Source organism: Homalodisca vitripennis, chromosome 5 (assembly GCF_021130785.1).
Source record: "Homalodisca vitripennis isolate AUS2020 chromosome 5, UT_GWSS_2.1, whole genome shotgun sequence".
Classification (NCBI taxonomy): Eukaryota; Metazoa; Arthropoda; class Insecta; order Hemiptera; family Cicadellidae; genus Homalodisca; species Homalodisca vitripennis.
The window spans coordinates 92,970,629-92,995,862 of record NC_060211.1 but is presented as its reverse complement, the minus strand read 5'-3'; the positions used below and the strand labels follow the sequence as shown (position 1 = coordinate 92,995,862).

Here is a 25,234-nt window from a genome sequence, read left to right as displayed (position 1 = left end):
GTGTTATCTTGTTGGATAGGCTTTTTAGAAATTCTTCTGTTATTACATTGGGCATCCTGAAAAACTGGAAAACAGTGCACACATAAAGATGTGAATATTGTAATTGAGTACGTAATTTATTTAGAATTTGATAATAGTATGGAAATAAAGTTGTTATCAAAATACCATCTCAAGTTTTATTCTTGACTGGGTATGGGTCATGGACTAAAATACGGTATTGGTCACGTCACGTCACGGAGCTCTTAATCATTGAGCATGTAATTTTGTAAACCACCATTACAAATATTACAATTTTTAACACAGATAAAATTGAGCACGTTTTGTTAGTTTACCTCAACCGGCAACTGCTCGTTTTAACGCGCCAATCGTCACACTGCTTAGGGCGGTTTTGCCTCGAAGTGACAACAATTGAAACAAACTAACACAGTTAGAACTGCTCAGAGCTTAGCAACATACTCACTACTGTGACAACTGATTATATCGGGATTACTACAAAATATACTTTGTACCGGGTACTCTTCGTCCTAAGAGTACAAGTCATCGCACACCGAATGTACCCGGTACAGGTTACTTTTACAACACAGTTTACGTTACCGTTCCTGGTACAAAGTACTCGGACTCGTTTAGCAGTAACAGTACAGTAACCGAAACATTTAGGAGTACTCTGTAACGTATGATTTAAAATTAGCAGTACCGAGTACAGGGAGAAGCCACAAGAAATAGTAAGAACTAACCTCACTTTCTTCCCAGTCGGTGCGCCCCTGCTTGTGAATTATAACATTATAGTATAAGGATAGTAATAATTGTAATATAGTGAGTATAATAGATTCTCAATTCTTTTTCTGTGTAACAAATTAACAATACTTTATCTAATTTTCCAAATCGATATGAAACTATAAATCTGAATGTATAATAACCATTGAAAAATAACAATGCTGTAGCTAATAAGGATTGTGATTATCCCTCCAACTGTTGTTCATCAAAATTTTGATAAACACAACCCAATTATGATTGTTGTTCATCAAAATTTTGATGAACAAACATTCCCTTGCATAATCACTCATTACAGTATATTCCGGCAACGTATCGATTCGATTCATGCACCATTGGATTCGGGAAAAAAAGCCTAAGGAATACTATAGTTTTATTCCTTTTTGTATTGTAGTTGCAATGTACCAAGTTCGTAGTTTGGAACGTAAAAGATGTGACCGCCATGTTGTCGATGCCGTCTGAGTTGTTGATGTGACGAGTCGTGTTTATTAGTAAGTTTTAGTAGGTTTATTTGTGTTTTAGTGTTGTGTTTAGTGTGTGGTGAATTGTTAAATATTGCAGTAGTGCAAATAAATATATTTTAGAATAAATACATTTTTCGAAAATTTTTCGCAAAAGTTTTGAGTAATGACAAAATGAAACTTTTTTCGACTCTTAAACAAAAAGTTATGGAATTTATTCTACTACTGCTGTATAGTTTACTTCATTCTGAGTAATAAAATATGCAATATAACATGTATTGAAGTAAAACTGTATTAGTAAAACTTTTATTAGCAAACTCTTACATATACACCCTATTTTCACAATTTATGCGCATCGCTGCTTTTTGTTATATAGTGTTATTATAGTTTCATAAATTTGTAAAATGCTTATGTGTTTCTGAAACTAGAATAAATTTGACATAAAATGGATATCTCACTTTTATAGTTTTCTTACTATAACTTGGTTTGCTAGGTATGGTCCCCCCCAAATTAAAAAATAAAAAAATGTAAATTTTGAATTTCATGGAAAAAAATTTTTAGTCAACATTTTTTTAAGGCCAAATTTAAATACTAATATTATTATATGTTTAATTCTGAACACAAAAATATATACTTCTATATATATTACTTTTAATTTATATTTTTAATAAATTTTTTAAAAAACCCTTGCACGAGGCTCGAAAACATGCTGCCACTACAGGAAAAAATGACTGCCAGTTGGAGGGTATAAGATATATTCTGTGGGTTGCGATAATAGTTATAACAATGAAATAGTATTAACTAACTGATAACATTGATCTTTTGTTCAGTTCAATATTGTTTGCTTATGAAATGCAATATAGATCTGTATTGTACACAGATTTTACCACTCTCGTAAGTTGTAGTAATAACTTATTCTCACATTAGCTAAAGAGAATTGCATTAAATTAGCATCAGAGTGGTTTCAAAAAAGTTGTTTATTAATAACTATAATGTAAAATTAAACTCATAACTTTTTCATTGAATCCAACAATACACAGTAATAATGAGTCTATAAAAATATTTGGAATAGATTTAGACATCTGATCAAGCTGGACTTGTCATACTGATAACTTATGTAAGAATTTACCTAGAACACGAAGAGAATTTACTTTTTACATGAACTAAGGAGTTTTTTGAGTTACAGTAAAAATAGAGTATCATGCATTTATTCATTCTCATTTGATGCTTGGTTTAACTCTGTGGGGAAGTAGAAGTGGTTCTTAAAAGTATGTATATGGCAAAAACCTTTAAGAATTAATTTTAGTCCTCCTCCGTATACTAATGGTTATAGTCTCGGCTCTCTAACCGAGAGATCACGGGTTCAAATCCCAGGGAGGTCCAAAAAATGTAATAATAATAATAATCGAAACCAGTGCACTTCGAAGCCGGCATAGCTGACGCTGAGGCTTAAATGAGAAAAAAGAAAAAAAAAAGAATTAATTAGTATGTTTCCAATATACAGTCACGACTTCCTACATTTGAAGCATTTCAAATAGTTTTGAATGTTAATTCAATACCCTCACTAGAGTAAACATATTTAGTTATAGTCTGTATCAGTAAAAGAAAATAACACTGTGACCCTGGAGTGTAGGCATAAACCACAAAGCTAATTTTTATTTATGACCTTTGAAATGCAAATTCAAATTCAAATTCAAATTCTTTATTCAGCATGTAGACAGAGTTAACAATGTATATGCCAAGTCAACAAATTATAACAATATATAATAATGTCTCTCAATAAAATAATTTTACTTTTTCAAGTTTACACTATCTTATCAGCTAAAAAGTCCTTAACAGAATAGTAAGCCTTCTCGATCAACAACCATTTCAATTTTTTTCTAAAAACTGTGTAATCTTGGACTAATCTTAAGCTTAATGGAAGACTGTTAAAAAGAATTACTGCTGAATATTTTAAATGATTTTCAAAAAATGAGGTGGAGTGTGGTGGGATATTCATAATGCATCTGGGTTTACTTCTTGTTTCATAAATGTGAGTCGGAAAAAATCTATTAAAAAGGTGAAAGTTTTTATGAAGAAATGATAAGGTTTTCAGAATATAAATGGAAGGAAAAGTTAAAAGTTTGTTGGAGGAAAAAAGGTTAGCACATGAGGTTCTGGATGGGACATGACAAATTATTCTTAAAGCTTTCTTTTGAAGCCTAAACACAGACTTAGTTTTGGTGCTTTCAGAACCCCAAATGGAAACCCCGTATGATATGAATGGATAGATGATGCCATAATAAGTAGCAGTAAGAATTTCAGTTGATGCGAAACGAGCCAGATTTCTGAGCACAAAAATACCCTGACTCAGCTTCCTACATACATGCTCTATATGGAGATGGAAAGACAAATTGCAGTCAATAATAAGGCCAAGAAATTTTACGGAGCATTCTGAGAAAACAGCTTCATCACCCAAATGAATACTGAGCAAACTTTTGCTTGAATGGCTGTTAATTGAAAATTCAATGAGTGTAGTTTTTGAGACATTTACTTGAAGACTATTTTGCTCAAGCCAATTAACAAGTGCATTCCCTTCTAAGAATGTGTCGAGTTCCAGGTGATCTCTGGAGGAATTAGAAAACGTTAGTGACGTGTCATCTGCATATAGGCACAAGTTTGGCACAGTTAAGCCCTTACAAAGATCGTTGATAAAGATTAAAAAAAGGACAGGGCCCAAAATTGAACCTTGGGGCACACCCTTGCTGATAGTTCCCTTCGTGGAAAAACTATTGCAGATGTTATTTGACGCATCAATAGAACTAACCTTAACAAACTGTGCCCTTTTGACCAGATATGATTGAAACCACTGAAGTGCGACAACTCTAATCCCCATGATAGACAATTTATTTAGAAGAAGAACGTGATCAACTAAATCAAAGGCTTTAGTTAAATCAAAAAATAAGCCACTAGACCGGTTACCCGAGTCAATAGTATCAACAATGTTCTGCACGACACAGAACATTGCGTCAACAGTACTTTTCCCTTGGGTGAACCCATATTGATGTTGAAACATCAGCTTGTTGTGCTGTAGGAAACTCCAAAGCCTTTTTAATACTATTTTCTCTATAACTTTAGAGAAGGTTGAAACTACAGAAATCAGCCTGTAATTTGAACAGTCCGGATTGCAGCCTTTCTTGTACAAAGGGGTGACCATAGCGAGTTTCAAACAGTCAGGAAATATACCCATTGAAAATGAATGATTAATCAATTCACTGAGTGGCTCTGCCAGCTCTAAGACTACGTTTTTCAACAAAGCAGATGATATTCCATCTGAACCAGCGGAATTCTTTGATTTTAGGCTGCGAACTGACTCAGCAATCGCCATAGGATTAGTAGGCGACAAGAAAAACGAATTCAGAGGACATGTGCTCAAGGCAAAAGAGCTAACATTAGGCGGAACCTTGTTGAACTTATCACCCACATTAAGAAAATAATCATTGAAAATATTACACACTTCTGAGGGATCATTAACAACCTCTCCTAAATTATTCCTGATTTCTGGTACTTTTTAAAGTCATGTGAACCTCGACTCTGATTAACGATCCCCCAAAGTGTTTTGGTTGTATTAGATGACGTTCTGAGCCGCTTAGCCACACTATCAGACTTGAGTTTCAGAATAAGCTTACGATACAACTTCTTGAGGCCAAGATATCTTTGCCTAAGGGGGTGGACAGAAGGCAAATCTTTCGATTCCAAGTAAGAGGATCTTAACTGTTCCCTAACCCTTATCGCCTCACCATCTAGCTTAATCCTACACTCGTCCCTACTCTCTGAAGGGACCTTTCTCCTGACCAAGGGGAAACAAACGTTGAAGTAATAGTCAATGTGACTCAAGAACAGCTCAAACTTTGCATTTAAGTCAGTCAATGAATACAAATCAGCCCAGTTTTCCTTATTCAAGTAATATTTGAAGAGACTAATGTTTTCCTCTGAGAAAACACGGTTGTAGCGGAAAAGAGCTGGGGATGACTTTGAAGATGATTGAGAGCCAACAATTGCAGCCTGTGCGTGATGGTCACTTAAGTATGACACTATAATAGAGCTCGAAAAACAGGGTTCAGGTATATCTGTGTATATATGATCAATCAGGGTTCTAGACTTCTTAAACTCTCGTGTATACGAACGAATGGTTTGGTGAAGACCAAAGGACAGCATATTGTTTAGTATAGTTTTGGAGTCGTTGGAAGAACCCGCTAAATCAATATTGAAATCGCCCATGACAATTGTATTTGCACTCCCTTTCACAACCTGTGAAAGACAATCATAAATATTTTTGTAGAAGACCTCCTTGTAATTAAGGGGAGTCTATATACCCCAACAATATAAAGTTTTCTACTGTCTAGCTCAACAGAAATGGCCACCAATTCACAGAAACCTTCAACGCAGTAGTCAGAGACATCAATAAGGGAAAAGGAAGCATCTGGTTTAATGAAGAGAGCAACTCCACCCTTTTCCATTCCGGATCTACAGAACGAACTTGCCATCACATAACCATCCAATTGCAAAATGCCGAATTGGTTAACGTGATGCTCACTAATACACACCACCATTGGATTTTCTTCCTGAATGAAAAGCTGGAGAGTTTCATAATTAGAATTTAAACCCCGTATATTCTGATGAAGGACCTTCAGGGAGGTATTATGAAAGCCGTTGCGTACATCACCTGGACTGAAGTCCAAGGCTGAAGCAACGGCGAAAAAGTCACGTTGTGCTAAGATGGGGGATTGGGATGAGGTGTTGAATCGTTTCCCGACGTAAGAGCAGGAGTATCTGGTTCGGGTTCAGGTGTATAAGGTTTAGTTTCAGGAGCAGTAGGAGTATCAGGTTCAGATGTACCTGGTTCAAAGGATTGTGTTTCGTCCTTATGAGCACTTACCTTAGAAAGAATCTGATGCATTATGAAACCCAGTAGAAAATTACCCTCCTTATTCAGATGTCTACCATCCCTTGCAAGGTGACGCAGTCTTAAGCAAAAGTTTAAATCAACATACTGTACTCCAAAGTTCAAACACATCAACTCTATCTGCTCATTCAACATGCACAGAGTACCATACTTCAAATCACGCCTTATTGGAATACAATTTAAAAATACCTTAGAAGTAGGGAACTTAGTTTTAACAGTATCCAAAAGATCTGCCATAGAATCTAGAATTAAACGTTTGCCACACCCCCCGTTATAACCAGATCCACCATTATAGCACAAGGGTACATCATTAGTGCCAACATTTAAATAAATAACCTTAGGCTTTTCATTTAGATAAAACATAAGTTTTTGCTTTATTGTACGTATTCTGGCTCCAGGATTCATATCAGTTGTAGCACCTGAGTCGGAACACTGCTTGCCCGAGTATCTCAATAACGAATCACCAATAATCAAACATGATTTTAAAGGTAACTCATTACAACTTAGGTTTTCATTACATGAAATATCATTAACAGTCAAGGGGCTATCGCTAACATTACTTTTATTGGCATGTATGTTTTTCTCTTTTGGCTGATTTCGATCTGATACAGAGACACAGGAGTGAGATATCACTGAGAGCTCCTTAGCTGGCTTAGAAGTCCCGCATACACCAGGGGTCGTGTTTAACTCTGTACAGTCATCAACATCAATATCACTCAGGACAGCATATTTATTCCCGCACTCGATTGACACTTCTTGCCGAGGAAGTTTTGTTTGTTTAGAACGTATACGCTTTGATTTTGATTTTACAAGTTTCCACTTGTCACCTTTACATCTAACAAGTTTTACAGTGTCCACCCACCTGTAGTGCATGAGGAAATTGTTGCTCTGGAGATTCCACCTTTCACCAAAAATGAGCTTATCGTGGCGGGAAAAAAGATCAAGTCTAACAAGAGCCCGGGACCTGATGGCATTCCCCCAGAGGTAGTAAAGGTGGCAGTGAGTGTAGTCCCAGACAAGGTCCTTAAAGTGTTAAATATGGCCCTGAGAGAGGAGAGCTTCCTTGCAGGCTGGAAGATGGCAAGACTGGTCCTCATCCCAAAATTGGGTAAGCCAGAAGGCAGACCAGACTCATACAGGCCACTGTGTCTGCTGAGTACTGTGGGGAAGCTGTTTGAGCAACTGCTGGTAGGAAGACTACAAGAAGAACTTGAGAAAACCAATGCTTTGTCTGACAACCAGTTTGGCTTTAGACCTGGACGCTCAACAGTAGATGCTGTGGACATGGTCATCAAGTTGGTACGACGTGCTGTGGGTGGAGGCCGACAATACCGGGAAATACCAGCGGTGGTCCTTTTGGATGTGAAAAATGCCTTCAATAGTGCTTCTTGGCAGAAGATATTGCAGCGGCTGAAAGCGATTGGAGTATCTCCATATCTTAGGCGCATGATTCAGGCGTATTTAGGGGAGAGAACACTGGACCTGGGAAATGGAATGAGGAGGCAAGTTACCAGTGGAGTTCCACAGGGATCAGTGCTTGGCCCAACCCTTTGGAATGTCCTGTACGACACTGTGTTTCGCTTGGCTCTCCCGCCTGGGGTACGAATTGTCGGGTATGCTGATGACTTGGCCCTGGTGGCCAAGGGAAGCACGGAACATGTGCTAATGGAGAGATCCAATGAAGCCATTGCACGAGTTGGGGATCATCTGCAGGAACTGGGACTTGAGCTGGCCCCACAAAAGACTGAGGCAATTATCATGGCTGGAAGGAGGAGACTTCAACCGATCACTTTTCGGGTACAGGGTACGACTGTCACACCGAAGACTAAGGTCAAGTACTTAGGCATTTGGCTGGATAAGTCAAGAACTTTCGTTCCCCATGTTATGGAAACAGCAAGAAAGGCCTCAGTAACGGCAATGGCAATAAGTGGGACTATGAAGAATGTTCGGGGCCCCAAGGAGTCAAAGAGGCGGCTGATTTTCTCAGCAACACAGTCCATACTCTTGTATGGTGCACCGGTGTGGGCGAGTGCAATGCAGTTTGGAAGAGCAAAGGAAGCTGCACTAAGGGTTCAACGGCTTGCTGCGATGAGAATCACATCAGCCTACAGGACGATATCTCTCGACGCTGTTTTGGTGCTCGCTAGGACTCCTCCTATCCATCTTCTGGTGAAAGAGAGAACTGACAGCTACCTGGGAGAACGAGACAGGGCGGAGCTGCAGGAAAGACTGAGGGATGCTTGGCAACGAGAGTGGGAGGTCTCAAGTAAGGGCTCCTGGACCAGAAGGCTCATACCAGACATTAGAGTATGGCTTCAAAGGACACATGGGGAGGTAAATTTCCATGTGACTCAGATCCTCTCAGGTCATGGGTGTTTCCGCCGTTACTTGGAGGGGATTGGCAGAAGTAACTCAAGTATATGCCACTACTGCAGAGAGGAAGATACTGCTGAGCACACTTTCTTTTTCTGTAAGAGGTGGACAGAGGAGAGAGCCAATTGCTGGGAAACAACCGGACAACTGATACCTGAGACTTTGGTCTCTCACATGGTGCAGTCGGAAGACATGTGGAACGCAGTCAGTAAGATGGCCTTTTCCATTATACGGAAGAAAATGGAAGATGAGCCGTGAGGACTTGAGGTGAAGAAGGAAAGCATTTAGTGCAAGACACTCACCCAGCTGAAGAAATGCTAAAAGTGGTCCCGGCTTGGTGGGCAGGAAGGACGAGGGTGGGGTTTAGCGGGTCGGCGATCTTTATAACGTAGTCAACCCCGCATGCACTGGAGTGAAGGGAAGAAGAGAGAACCCTCCATGTATCTGATTGCAGATTCCCCATCCTCAGCCCAAAAAAAAAAAAAAAAAAAAAAAAAAGTTTTACAGTGTCAACTTTACAGCTAGTAGTATAAGTATTGTTATCTAACTGAGGGGGGGATGATTGCGACTGGTTGTGAGAAGGAGTGATCGAAGGTATGACAGAGTTGAGGGCAGGTGATGGACAGTCAGGTAAAGTTACAACATTACAATAGAACCAATCAGTGAATTCTTCCTTACGTCTAGGAGAACAATAGTAATTAACAATGAATTTTGCATTGACAATTACATTGAGACCACATTCAAAATCATTCACCTGCTGTTGACATTTGATCTCTACTAGACTAGATTGAGGTACATTTAAATTTCTTAAAATGTTTACTGCTGAGCTCAAATTTACACCTAAAACAGAGTCAATGTGGTAAGCCTTACATACACCTCGATCAATAAATAAAAGGGACCAGTGTGTTCCAGAGTCAGCTCTCTGCTTATCAACACTGTTATTTACACAAAGAAATACATACTTGGCATTATTGAAAGTGGAGTTGGACAAAGTGTCATTAATCGCCTCAGGTGTACCAACTTTTAACAAATGTGAAACAGCTGGGTTAAACAATAAAATTTCATCTCTACCCTTCACACTATTAGCAATAGCTGAAAAATAATCCGAAATAATATGCTCCTCAACCCATTTGTAAGAACTACATTTTTTGTCACTAATACTATTTACACTGAGTTCAGCAATTAATAAATCTAGCTTATAACTGAGATTTTTTATAGTTAAATCGTTTTTTTCATTGGACTCAGACGACAACAAAAGCTTGGCTTTAATACTGCGAACATCGTCAGACAAGGTGTTGTTCTCGGCGATGAGCGTTGAGATGTGAAGCTCTCGCTGCCGTAGTTCGTCAAGCAACGATTGGACTTGTTTTTTAAGGTCGACAATCTCAACGTTCGATTCGTCCAGGATTTTAAAAGAGTTGTTCATTTCGTTCCTTCTCTGTTCCTTTTCTAAGTCAAGCTTCGTTGAAAGTAACTGAAGTTCATTACTTGAATGAGTGAGATCACTTAGGCAGCATTTATATGAGGAGTTTTGTTTATCAATTTATTTTGAAGATCACTGATATGCATACTAAGGTTAGTGAAGTCAAGTTCTGGATAGTTAGTCATTAGAGCGTTCAGCTCAGAAGTCAAAGAAATAAGACAGATCTGAAGATCGTCGTCAGTTTCGCTTGTAAACAATATCTCCTCATTGTTAATCATCTTGCAAAAAACAAAACTCCTTCAAACTCCTTCCTGCTTACAGTTTTTTATGACTTGTCAAGGATTTTATTTATTTTTGCTGGCCAATGTCTATGCCCTTTAATGTGTTGTTTGTTACAATATATTACATTATTTTGTACTAACAATAAAACTATTCTTGATTATTTTAAACCAATTACTTATCACTTTTAAAACCGTAAATCTATTCTATATACATTTTGATATGAAAACAATAATATGTATATTACAGTCATATACAGTGTATAATGACCAAATTCACTAATCAGAGTAATAAATTAATTATATTATCCACTCATTATATACAATAGCTAACGCAATTTGGCAAAAGTAGACCTAATCATAGTATAGTAAAATAATAACTTTGGCCACTCATTATGAAGAATACAGGTAGGTACCACAAGTTAGTCAAAGTAATAATTTCATGATGGTGAGGGAAGTCACGTAACTAAAAGGCCTTGTGAAGTAACCTAACCTACCAGCTAACATAACATAACCTAGCATAAACTTTTTAACAACATTTTATTTATTTACAATATGTTCATTTTGAGAAGAACAATAAGTAAATATTATATACAGAAACAACATTAACAATTAAAATTGAGTTAGATGTTAACCATTGTTAACACTAACATAATTAATTAAAGAACCTAAAAGGTAGATCCAAGAGAGCAGTTCGGTGGAGTCTGTACACATTTTTAGAATTAGGCCTATCAAGTAGAATTACCGCAAGGTGGTTTGGAAGATTTTCTAACCTTGAAAGATAAAAGGGACTGAATTTGGTAATTTCTTCTTTGACTGTTAGGATGTTCAAATCTTGATGTAACGTTTTATTGGATACATACCAAGGCGTTTATGCAATTTTTCTTAGCAATTTTGATTGGTACTGTTGAAATATCTTAGCATAAACTAACCTACCTAAGATAACCTAACCTCATAATAACCTAACCTACTTTGATACAATAATAAAGCATGATTAATCATTTTGACCAAATTCAGTCAGATATATGTATAATGGTTGGAAAAAGTGATAAATAGAGCATTATTAATAACTTTGACAAAATCAATTGCGGACATACATAATGACGGGATATAATATACAGGATAAAACAAAACTCTATAAAAACTTTAAAATATTTTTCCTTAGCCCTAGGGGGGGAGGGGGTAAAAACTAAATGCAACCAATGATCCATCTCTTTTTGTTTACCTTTTGTTTGTCTGTAAGTATTTTTAGTTTTATTTTTTATTTCAAAAACCAATAAGGGTATAAAACTCAAATTTGGGAAAATAACTTTTTTGGAATCTCAATCCAAGATAAAAGTTATATTAAATTTTCAATATGATGAATGGTTAAAGTTGTTAACTAGAAAGATTATGAAACGTTTTAAAGGATAATAAAGTTGCTATATTTTCTTACAAATATATTAATACCTAGATCATAAAAATCGCTCAGTAAATAATGTAGATATAAGGTTTTAACAGTTGTAATAGAAGGTTAATTATGCTGTTAACATGCTGGCAAAACATTGAAATTTGTGCCATTAAAGCTTACGATATATAATTTTTGGTCGATTAACATTGAAATTTGTGTTACGCAGTACAATAATTAATTTAAAGCTTACGATATATAATTTTTGATCGATTAATATGTTTTAGACGCGAAATGGTTATAATTAGATCTAGAAACTTTTATTATTCTTTAACGAATGTCATAATCTTGTTAGTTTTTACAGTATTAAATTTTAAAACTTCAATACTGACGCTATATTGAAACGGGATATGGTAATTTAATGCAAATATTTCTCTTGATTTGAGACTGCAAGAAAAATTTACCAAATTTGAGTTTTATATCTTCTTTACTGGTTTCCGAAATGAAATATAAAACACATACAGACATACAGGCAAAAATGATAAGAGATAGACTCATATTGGTCACTGGAACAATATCCTAAAGTTTGTATAGAATTTTGTTACACTATGTATAATAGCTGGATTAATTACTTTGGCATAACATATCTACTAATTGTTGACTAATTTCAGACTTAGTTAATAGTCAACTGACTTGGTAAAATGGAACTTATTGAAAATTCCTGGATCTGTAGTAGCCTACCTATATTTTGGCTCATTCAAAATTGGGGAGAGATAGAAACTCTTCATATTTGTAATGCATTGCTTTGCAAAAAAAGGATGTATGTAAATAAATGGCTGAATGTAGAAAGGTTTTGACATATATTTGAGGTTTTTATATTTAACGGTGCCAATGAACGATGTAGGAGTATTGTACTGATTGGATATTAAAAAAAAGATAAATTATAGGAGCAAATTGCTCAGAATTACAATTAATTTAGTACTAACGTCTGGAAAGGGTTTTTTCTTTGTTGAACAATTGGTAGCAAAATGTTTGCTTGTTTTCTACCAAAAAAACAAATTATAGAATTTTAAGTTTTAACACCTATCTTTGCATTAAACACTCTTATTTCAAAATGGATCACAATTTGTGTGTTGTTACTTTTATTAAAGGCAAACACAGTACATTATTATGCATCAAATACACTTGTAACTTTCTGAGAGTTTAAATATAACAATTTTTTTAAATTAATTACATTCGTCATTTAACTTATAAATTTCAAGAAGATTAATAATAATTAGAGAAGAAAATTTAAAACTTTACAAATTTTTTATATTTTTACTTCTTGCGATGTCTTAAAACAGGAGTAAGGAGTTACTTGAAAAAGTTAGTTGGAACCACCCTTGATAGAACATCACAACATTCAGAAATTTTTTTTAAATATGCCCATTTATCTATAAACATTCCACACATTTCATTGTTTTAATATACAATGTTTTAGAAATTCGTAAAGAAGATAACTTCGATTGTAGTCTTAACATTTCTCCCTTTGGTACTGTCGTCTAAACGCCAAAGTGTTTTTTTAATCTAAACCACTGATAATTATAAGTTAAGTTAATTAAGGAGGAGAGAACTCTTTCTCCCTTGCACTGTAGGTTCCGTTCTCACCAATCTCACCCAAGTTGACACAAACTCTACCAGCAAACCGCTGCCACGTGCCAACTCATGTCAGGGTTCCATTCACTGTTATTGTTTATTTGACAAAGTCCTCTGCATGGGGGTTGTTTTCTGGATCCGCTTATCTTAATTGTAGAGTCAAGCTGTAGTTAATACAAGACCGGAAGCAAACAATATATTTATAAAAGCTACACTGGCAGCTACCTTGATTTTAGCCGGCCAAGAAAAGTTATACTTCAAACACTTTAATCACTTTATTTTTAGTTGTATATGTCTCCAACACGACGGATATTTTTTTTTAGTTTTTCAGTAATTTTATCTGTTATTTACGAAATATTTCAATTTTTCTACTTCATCTTTTAAGTATTCAAAAGGTATACAATTTACACAGATTCTATAAACGTTTTGATGCGTATATAGGTTTGCATAATCATAATAAATCATACCTGAAAAAGGTAACATGTTGAGAAACAACATCTTACACAAGAAATCAAATGACAAACATTGAAAACACCAGATTAGTATTTTATGCAGTGAACGTGTTAAAAGCACTGATGCAACAAATGCTCAAGCAAAGCCATTACACTTTCATGCAGTTAAAATATTAATATAAATCATATATAAAGAAAGTGATAAATAAGCAAATACATACTTGGAGGTGCATAAACCACTTGGCCAGGCTGGGGCTGGAATCCATAGCCCGGAGGGGGTGGTACGTTTTTAGATGTCATTGTCTGGACACGCACAGGCAGTTAGTACAACGAACTTTTAAGTATGCAGCATAGAAATCATTAGAAAGCAAATAAATAAATAAATTAGTAAGTAAACTAATAGAAAATATATTTGAAGTAATTATATTAAAATAGAGTTACTGTTTTTGGTACTTTGGTATTATCCGAAAGCCACTATTTAGCAGTTTTTCTTACAAAAGACCTAAAAAACTACATAATTAGAAAGAACAGGCTTGATTTAAAAAACTTTTTCTTTCTAAAAATGTAGTTTTTTAGTCCTTGGTAAGAAGAACTGTTCCAAAAAATGGTGACTACCAGATAATACCAAAGTACCCTTTTTTAGTTAGAGTTAACAAATAAACAATCACCAATTAAAATGAAAAAGTTTCAGAGAAAGTATAGGAAGAAAGCTCCATGTTGTAGCAATCTTTTCCCTACGATGCTGATGTTCTATAGTAGTAAATTATGTTAATGTAAGCTGGTTAATAAACCAACTGAATATTATATTTTCTTTTATTAAATAATTTCATACTTTATATTTGACTTTTAAATACTTACCGTAAGAATTAAATGTTTAGACATTGGTTTTTGTATCCGTATTGAATATAACACATCATATTATATCTAAATATTTTAATGAGATTTGAATTTAATTTAATTTAAAGCACTAAGACCACATCAGTGTTTCAAATGCGATTATTTAATTAAATTTTAACTAACGCGATTTTACTCTAGAGCCTTTTAAAATGATAAATTTAAGTGTTTTGCTACTGTAATACTTCCATGTAAAACATTTTCATACACATAAAAAACTATAACAACAATAAAGTGCAAAAAACACAACTATTTGTACTATTATACAATTGTGAATTCAAACACATAACTTTAAAGTGTTTTAAATATGGCATGCCTTCTATGAAACTAAAACACACCAATCATAACAACATAAAAAACATCCGTTTTATGTACAAGGTCATCTTATGAGTAAAAACCCCCTCTTTATTATAGTAGAGTATCAATAAAAGTTGACTTAATTTTTGGCACTGATTTGTGTTGTATTTCATGAGCAGCGGTAATAAGAACATACACTATTACAACCATCAGACCACCTATAGTAATAGATTCGGAAAGATGCCATAAATACAATTTCTTCATCTTATAGAACCACTAACCGTTGAAGTAGTAAATGACGATTTGGAATGTAAATAGTCATAACAATAGCATAACGCTCACACAGTTACTTGAACTATATATTTAACTCAAACAGGATAAAAGAGCATCTTGCTTTAACTGTAAAAGATAATATAATCAGGATCAATACAAAGATTTTCTGGGGCGCATTTTATCGGTCAAAATAAGAATTGAGCTTTAAAGCATTTCTCTAAAACTAACCCATTTGGAACAAATACAAGAATTGTATGCATTAAAACTCATGGCCTTATACTATTTCTTTATCAATATTCAAACTTCCGGAGATTTAAATAAAATCACTGCATTGTGGTTCTTGCCTCAATAATGCATCCAACTGCATCCACAGTCCTTCAATATGATCTGCCAATTGTAGTTTCATCAGATTGTCTTTAAGCTAGCTTTCACTGTTCAGCAGCTTCTAACAGCAAAGAAACATTCATCTACGATCTGCTTCATAGGTTCCTAGCCCGTCAAATCAAATCTAGAAAATCTTCTGTTCACATGGTGTAATAAGACGAGTTTAACAACCAGTGCCTATCTAAAAGTTAGTCACCACCAATGACTAATCAAACTTGATTGATTACACAACTCTGGGCTCATGCAATGCACACAATTAACTCTAAATCTGACGAATGAGGAAGTGAATTGGTCTGGATGTTTGGTGGGAGAGGCTATACCGACTCGCTGCGATAATGCAATGGAAGGGAGGACAAATCACCAAACGCGCGTAGGTGCAGTTAAGCTTAGAAACTGCTCCATCTAGCACTTCCCTACACTTTCCGGAAAAGCCCGACTTCCCCCCCCCCCAACCTATTGCTACCTGGGTCTAGCACATTTGTGTTTATTCAGTCATTTCCGACCTAGAGTTAGAACTAGCATTGGATTCCAACCACTAGTAACTACGTTTTACTCCCTTCACCCATAGAGTTGGCCGACGATTTGATGGCCAAATAGGGATCCATCAACCTGTCCCTGCTAAATTCAACATGAATGATAATTAGAAGAAAGTGGGTCAGACACATTCTATGTGACTGTCCCACTTCCTGGATGGCCACACACTTTCAGGTCGGTGAACCTTATTGTGCACGACAGGTAGATATACAATGTGCAGTCCTCTAGTAGCACAGATACGTATGTACCTAGCTCGTAGGTAGGTACTTTTAAGCCGGTTCCGCAGGATCACAAAACGTTGATTGTAATTTTCGACCTCTATAGCGCATTATCTGCGAGCAACGTACCGCATCCTGTGGCAGGTTGATGTTTATAAGTTTATTATAGAAAGATTTATTCGCGATGGTGGTTTCTCGCGAATTATTTCAGCAAGTTTTCTGGCAGCAAGTTGAAAGTCGTCTAAAAGTTGTAGGTTTTCTTACTTGCTGTACGTTGTTTGGGCGTTGTTTCTTTGTGCTCATACATATTCGTTTTATGAAACGAATGCCTATGATCCAGATTTAAATCTGATAAATATTCTTAGAAGAATATCAAATATCAACCTTTAAGAAATGCACTAATTGTTTTTTGTGAAATAAAAATTAAAAAAAAAATTACACTAATGATTGATATACTTAAGTAAAATACTTTATCCGTAGAGTTATGGGCGTTGCCTACTTTTTTGGGTTTTGAAGTGTGTTAATCGGACTTATTCCAGATTTTGTCATAGTACACTTTGACAAATTTCCGGATCTGTTACAAAAATGCTGTGGGATTGTTGATTTTTTTAACATTTCGTACGATGTGAATTAACAAGAATAATTGCTGTTCTCTAATTAATAATAATTAGATGCTTAAGTGTACGTAGAGCGGAACTGCACGCCTGTATGGTTATAGGTTAGTTTATCAACGATCTGCGAGGCCCAGCACAGCGCATCGCCGCTATACAGTATAACGTCCAATAACACAGAATCTGAAATCGTTCGGTACACAGGACACTGGTGGGTGTTGGCGCATGCCCAGAATCTCATATTCTCACCGCAGGTATTTGGCTTAGTGACAGAACTCTCCCACTTGCAAAATTACACCCTAGTCGTATTGTTTTTGACTCAGCTTTTAATATAAAAACATTGTTTTGTTTATTAGAAGCTTACTTTGGATTTCAAACTATTTTAAAATTATTTGTTTACTTTTTAAGTCATATTTTAAGGCTTGCTCTCAATATGCAATATGCAACGTCTCTGTCATCTGAGAAAATCCACGCGTAACACCTCAAAACTGTTAAACTAAGGATAATGTTGAATTTTTAATATGCGGTGAGTACATGTAAAACGTTACAACAACATTGTTTAAGGTATATTTATTCAATACAATACGCTAGATTTAAAGTGAGGAGGTTGTTTAGACATCCAGTTTTTTGTATCAAACGCTCATTTCATCATCAGTTTTTGGTATCAAGGTAGAAATGCACATTCTCACCCACAAATTATATCAATGGATCTAAGAGCACCAGATCCTTATTAAATTCTTACTAATAAAATGTTTAACCTATCGTTTATGGTTTAGGAATAACAAAATAAATCATTTTCGAATTTTAAGAGCCATTTAAGCCTTTGAGAATCTGTAGAATTTGTTAAAAAGGCTTTCTGAGTTGAACGACAATCCATACACAAGGTATGTAACAGCCAGCATTTTAGGAATTTACAGGTTCCACCACAGAATGATATGAAAAGAAAATTTTGGGAAAATTAGCATTGTAACTGACTAACCCCCAAAACCGAGTATATGAGACGTAATGTATAGTGATAATCTGTCTCAGAGACTTGTTATGGCAAGGAGAGTAAACACTGGCAGTACATGATTAATACCATGAGCAACGTTTAATCATGTGTACAAGTAAACTTGTTGCAGGCACTCGTATAGTGAACAGCTGGTATTGGCAGTAAATGCTTGATAATTTGAGCATCGTCTAATAACGAGAGGGGATAATCGGTTCCCGGGACTTGTTATGGTGGGGAAGCCAAGTAAAGGTTGGCAATTAAATGCTGAAGGAAATTGTTAAGCACAAAATCTTTTTCGTTTTTGCTGAGCCAACTTTTATAAGTACTTTATTTTAATAAGAAATTCTCGCAACACACTATAATTGCACATTTGCAATCTATACTCCTCAATATGACAGAATGAATCTATATAAAAGTCACTGCCATTAGTAGACTACATTATTTAAACATCGCATAAAAGAAGAGTGTTGTCCGTTGATATTGCTAGAAAGGAAACTGGAGATAGAAAGGATATTCAAAATGCTAGAAAGGAAAATGAAGATATTAAAGTTTACAATACAATATCTTCAATTGTTCAAAATACTTTTTAAATGTGTCCTGATACGCATTGTATGATTTAGAAAGTTATCTTGATGGGAAAGAATACTACACAGAGATTCAGAGCAGATATTAAGAAAGAATACTACACAGAGATTCGGAGCAGCTATCCATAGAAGAATAAAAACATAATAAAATAGTGACAGTGTTACTATGTTCTAGCAGATGTAACAAAATCTATGCGCCTGCAAAGCCCGCATAAACCACAGGCCTGTTTGTCTTACGGGTTTTCATAAAACATCCAGTCGATTCAGAATAGATTGGCCGACACCCGAAAAGTGATAAATTTTCGGACAGGATGTAGGGCTGCGTCATCCCTAACTTGGATTCAAAGCCCGAATACGGCGTGTGGCTATTGACCTTCTAAAACATAAAAACTAACTTACTATTCATAAGTAAGTGGCTTGAATAGACAGTAAAATGGACCAAGTAAGCTACATCAATATTAGATATTGTCGATGTTTGTGCTTATTTAATGACGAATTACTCCACGAGTAATTCTAATTCGCCTTAGGTACACAATTTTTATTTAACTGCATTAAAGGTTTTAATTAAATATCTCTTATGAAAAAGTGTTAAGTGAAATGACAAACCACACGAAAAAGACTAACTAGTGTAACTGAATTAACTTAATTTAGCGCACGGTATTAATCTTGTTACAGGGAAGTGAGCATGAAGGCTGTGACCTAATCTGTAGGAATGGACAATGAGCACAGTTGCTGGTAATTAGAACCACTTAGTAATATCTCCAGCAATAGGCTTACGACCGCACCCAAGACTTCGTGCAGTGCCAGGAGTCACACTGCATATTATCTCTGTTTACACTACAAGTCACGCGCCTACCGTATCATGAGTTAGTCATAGTACTGAACTTGACGTCAGCTCATACACTGCCATCTAAATCACTGCCAATCGTCGACGCCGCCCGGCAGCCATATTATGATGATCAGTACCGGTGCTTGTGTTTATATTTAACAATCGCTGTCAAATGCAAACAGACAGAAAAAACGGGACTTGATCATCGCGCTTGTGTTGAATACATCACCCGATAATTTACCCGATTTCAAATATCTATAATAAAAGAAAAACATTACAGATAATTCTACAATATTCAAAGTACCAAATATACGAATATTTTCAAATAGAAATACACTTTGTTTAGGCTGACTTAGAACAGGCAATACGGAAAGAAAATGGAATTATAATTTAAATAAATAATAAAATAAAATAAATTATTATTATTTCATTCATTAATTTCATTTAATTAATTTTATTTTATTTATTTATGGTTACGGTATTAAACCATAAGAATTTTTACTTATATTAAAATTAAACTTTAAATCCCGTTATTCCCTAACTCTTCGTCTTTTGCTTTTGGGATTTAATTATCTCTGGGTCATTTAATTTCAAAAAAATACGATTTGTTCGCAACCAAGTGCTTTTGGGGTTTTGCTTGTTATTGGTATTTTATTGAAAATCAAGCGTTTTCATTAAAAATACTACAAATCTATTGACGAATAATCATCGAATAGTATCGAGAAAGCAAAAAAAGTGTTAGATATGCAAAAAACATACCTTTAAACTGTGATATATCGCAAACTGAACTACCACAAAAAAGCAGTACAATAGTTTAAGATTTAACAGTATTCATATGAGATGGTTATCAGTACAGAAGGATGATATAATATGGAACACGTGTGTGTATGTGTGCGTATGCGCACACGGTTCCATAAAACATGATATATAGGGCAGAAACAAAATTAAAGAAATTATGTAATTAACATGTCACATCGGATAACATATCATATCTACGCAATCTTCTGTATACACCATGGCAATCCGCTTTAAAACATCAATAATACAGGTAGTTTTGTGATTCAAGAATCTTAGTAAGGTCACTCCATACAGTACAAAGGAGTAAAACTTACGTAAGTCTATAATAATTAAGTCCATTATTTCTAAAGGCTTCCCTAGTTGGCGATTGAGCTTCTTAATGGAATTTATGGTCGTAAGTAGACACCTTTTAACCTAAGTTAGCTTTTCAGACCTACGTATGTAAATATGTTTTCTTCGTCGGAACAATAAGGCAAACTTTATCATGGCACTCACTGGAAATATAATAGACCGAAAGTATATGACAAGAATTGAAATAAACTTTTGTTGACCGAAGCAGATTTCCGATGTATTTGTATTTTTTATCGAGATAACGAGTCAGATTTTGCACATTCGAGCTAGAAGTGCTCCTAACGTGCAACACGTGATATGAGTCAGGTTAAACTCTGATACTCTTAGTGAACCTGCAATAATATGTAGCCTACCTGATTCCATCATATCATAAGTGCTTTTACTAAGTAGTATAATAAAATTGCGATTTTGAAAATTGCGTGCAATGTCGCGGGTAACAGCTCGTTGATTATATAGTTGTCCCTGATAGCTGAGTGATTATCTAAATACTCGATTTGCTAACAACATAGTACATTATTTAAGAAGGGTTTTGCAGAAATGGAACATTACAATTTACCAAAAATGTTGAAGGGGGTGAAACGCCCGTCTCCTCTTGTACTCTTAGTTCGGCATTATAACTTGCTCTTTATGTATGTTCAGCACAACCATGAAGAGGAATTCTCACGACATTTCCTTATCGCGTTCCGAGATTTATTAAAGCAAATAGTGCCTCATAAAGAGCTACTCTTAAGACTTTACTCAGGTATAAAACAAAAAGATTACATGTAATTCCTTAAACTGTATAAAGTAGACGGAAAGGAAATTTACGTCCAATGTTATTTTCTTCTCTCCGAAATGAGAGCACTGATGAAAGTTGACGAAAAAAGAATTTTAGACATATCCAGTCTTTGAGATTCAATACATTGACTGTGACCGAATGAATATATTTTAATTTTGTGGGGAAATTTATATTAGTTTGCATATTAATGGCATGATAAGTACCTGTCCTTTACAAAAATATCGGTGGATGATGTCATAGACCTCCACTTTTAAATTTGTCTTTTTAAAATGAAATTGTTAAGACCATTTGTAAGTATTATTATTGTTGTTAAAAAAATTAAGAGAATAACTACATCTTATCAATTATCCATGATGTTTCGAAATCTTTTCCAAAATGTGTTGTTTTCACATCACGGTGTGAAAATACACCCCTTACATTAATGGATGAATTTTTTATCGTGAAATAATGTTTTTGCTTATTGAAGAAGTGAAGGTAAAATCCAGATACATTTTGACAAAGTGAATACTAACCACACTTCAAAGGAGAATTCGAGAGTTCCTCCAGAAGACACGCTTGATTGTCATATCAAATGTTATATGGACACGAATGGAATATATTAAAAAAAACTTCTTTATACGAAATAAATATAACTCCAGTGTCTGAAGTTACTGGTGGATCTATTATAGAGAATGTATGTGATTTTCATATAAGTGTTAAATGTTGGTACAAAAATTGGCTCTTAAAACATTCGCAGTACAGTAATTGGTTTTGTTTTTTAGTTTAGTTTTCAATGTTTGATAAATTGAGATTATTTTACATTATACTATTTCTAAACAGTGTCCATTTTAGTTCACTAAACAAGCCTATAAGGCTATCCTCGTGCGTAATTCTTCTGCACACTTACAGATAAACGTCTGTAGAATAAGATTTTTAAATTATTGCTTGTATAGTCCACCTCGTCCGTGCGGTACAACGATTAATATACTTTTAAATTGTTATTTTGGCACTACTGGTAGCTGTAAGGTGTGGCTGACGTCACTGGCGGAGTCTACAGGCCGCGATGCGGGATCAAGGCCTCGACTCGACCCTGGGCCCACTCCCATTCCTGGCGAGGCGTGGGCCAGTTGTGTAATACCCGTTCCTCTTCCAGCTATCGGATATAATGGGTCGTGACAATTGGTTGATAAGATAAACTGGTTGATGTACTTTACGTTACACAGGCAAGATCTATAATTGTTTAATATTCAAATGCTTAGTTTGTGGGTAAAAATAGATGGAAAGCGATAAAAATAATAACAACATCAATTTGAATTGCATTCATTAATTAGCAATATACCTTCCTACAGGCACTCGTATTCCTTCTTTGTAGAAGTAACACTGCCTTTCAAGTCAATGTCAACTCGAATAAAACACCGTTAAAAGCACCAGATAAAAATTGAACAAATAAAACCTAAGCTAGAAACTGGGTGGATTAATTTTACTTTTATGGACCTGGAAAATAGTATCTTTATGTTGCAAAAAATATATATTAAGAAAGAAAATGACTTTATAAATTAGTGAGGCTACCATCTGCAAGGTTTTCAACTATCGATACATAAATTTGATGTTGAACTCTACAGCACCACAGCAACAATTGCAGCAGATAATGTTATCATTACAACTAGGCCGCTGTTTGAATAACATAAGAGCTCGCTGAGTTGTGACATTTGCGCCTTATCAATAATGAGTATTGTAAACATCGCTAACCCTCCGGTGGCCCTCGGTGTCTACAAATGTAATCCACACTCTTGCTTAGATGTGATCTAACAGCGGCACAGCAACAAGTGCAGAAGATAAAGTTGACATTACAGCTAGTCTGCTCTTTGAATAACATCAGAGCTCAGTAAGAGGTAAAGATTTGCATCTTATCAATAATAAGTATTGTAAACATCGCTAACCCTCCGGTGGCCCTCAGTGTCTACAAATGTCATCCACACTCTTGCTTAGATGTGATCTAACAGTAGTACAGCAACAAGTTCAGAAGATACAGTTGTCATTACAGCAAGTCTGCTCTTTGAATAACATCAGAGCTCAGTAAGAGGTAAAGATTTGCATCTTATCAATAATAAGTATTGTAAACATCGCTAACCCTCCGGTGGCCCTCGGTGTCTACAAATGTCATCCACACTCTTGCTTAGATGTGATCTAACAGTAGTACAGCAACAAGTTCAGAAGATACAGTTGTCATTACAGCAAGTCTGCTCTTTGAATAACATCAGAGCACAGTAAGAGGTAGAGATTTGCACCTTAACAATAATAAGTATTGTAAACATCGCTAACCCTCCGGTGGCCCTCGGTGTTCATGAATGATTCTACAATCTTGCTTAGATGTGATCTAACAGCAGCACAACAACAAGTGCAGCAGATAAGGTTGACATTACAGCTAGTCTGCTCTTTGAATAACATCAGAGCTCAGTAAGAGGTAGAGATTTGCACCTTAACAATAATGAGTATTGCTAACATTGCTAACTCTTTCATGGCCCTCGGTGTTTACGAATGTTCTCTACAGCATTTCTTGGATGTAATCTAACAGCAGAACAGCAAAAGTGCTGTAGATCGATCCTTTTGCATGTTCTGGTATTTAATAGGTCTTCTTTGGTAAGAAAGAAACAAGTCACTAACTGCTGCACTTCTTTTGTTAGAGGGAAGTTAAAATCACAGGAAGAAACTTCAAGGTATCTTTATATTTACCAAATCAACTTCAGCAGTAAAGAAGTGAAACAAGTGTTTTGTTAAGAGGATCATCACAGTCCCTTTTGTTTGAATAACAATCTAGAAGAGATCACTCCGATATTATTCTGACCCAATTTTTATATTAGATTCAAACGATCCTTCTGCTTCGGCTCCTAAAATAAAAGCGTCAGAAAAGCCGTAAAGGGCCATCTTAGCAATTCTTGAATACTGAAAGTTTATTTAGGAAGTACTGGAATATTGCGCATTCAATAATATTAGAGTAATCTTGAGAGTGGTTTTGACAATAATAATTATTTATTAACCGACGTTGAGTTTCCAACACTACGTGGGTTTGCTTCTTCTCCAACGCCAATATAGAAACTAAGAAGAGAGAGTACAATGTCATATATGAATAAAAGTACAATTTTAATTTTGGCATCATTATATTATTTTTTATTTATACCTTTATACATCATACATTACCATCCTCCAGCATAGATTTAATTAAAAATTTGAATTTAAAAAGCAAAAATATTAAATCTAAATCAATTTAGAACATTTTTATACTTCTAAAAACTACATATTAAATTGTAAAACTATAATATACAGAGCCTCTTTTTTAATGGGCCACCATTATGATCTTGGAAACTATAAATCTGAGTGCAAACCTTAAATAAAAAAACCTTGTCTTGTTTGTAAAGAATTTTAAAATATGTATTTCAAACTTTCCGCTAATTCAAAATAAGGTGGTCAACTTTATTTTTTTATGGAACGCCCGTATTTTATTATTTATTATGTTCGAAAAATATATAATTTTAAATATGTTTTATTATTGGAACATTTTTATGTTTTCCTTGATAACGGAAATAAGAGAATCTCTAAGTAATGCGACTCCTTATGTAGTTTATATTGAGAAAACGCCCTTTCAAATAGTGGATACCTATTTTGTTTTTATCCACATTTGTACGTCCACTACTAACAAAAGCTAACTATAAACCTAACGATTATTTGAGGGCTTGGGCTGTTGAGAGCGATATATCGGGGCCCATTTTTGGATTCAGCAAGGACCTACGCTCGCTCCGCTACCTGCGAACTGGTTCTCTCCGAGGCCAACCAGCCATCTTGCTCGTCAGTTGACAAAACAGGCCTATATCTTACTTCACCTCATCAAATCATCCTCATAATCCGACATCCGAGTAGTTGGCTTACTGGCCCGTTGTCAGTTTCAGTCATCGACTTGTCTAAATTGACGACTTGAATTGAATATAAAAAT

The 25,234-nt window shown here is 35.2% G+C and overlaps 1 protein-coding gene across 1 annotated transcript in view; it reads right to left on the bottom strand.

Annotated features, from left to right (window-relative positions):
- Window positions 1-25,234, bottom strand: part of LOC124362524 (lipopolysaccharide-induced tumor necrosis factor-alpha factor homolog) — a 54,041-nt gene that overhangs the window by 8,893 nt on the left and 19,914 nt on the right. Inside the window, exon 2 of the mRNA XM_046817107.1 lies at window positions 13,947-14,028. Within this exon, the coding sequence (XP_046673063.1) occupies window positions 13,947-14,025 (79 nt within the window). The 5' untranslated portion in view covers window positions 14,026-14,028. The remainder of the gene's footprint in view (window positions 1-13,946; window positions 14,029-25,234) is intronic.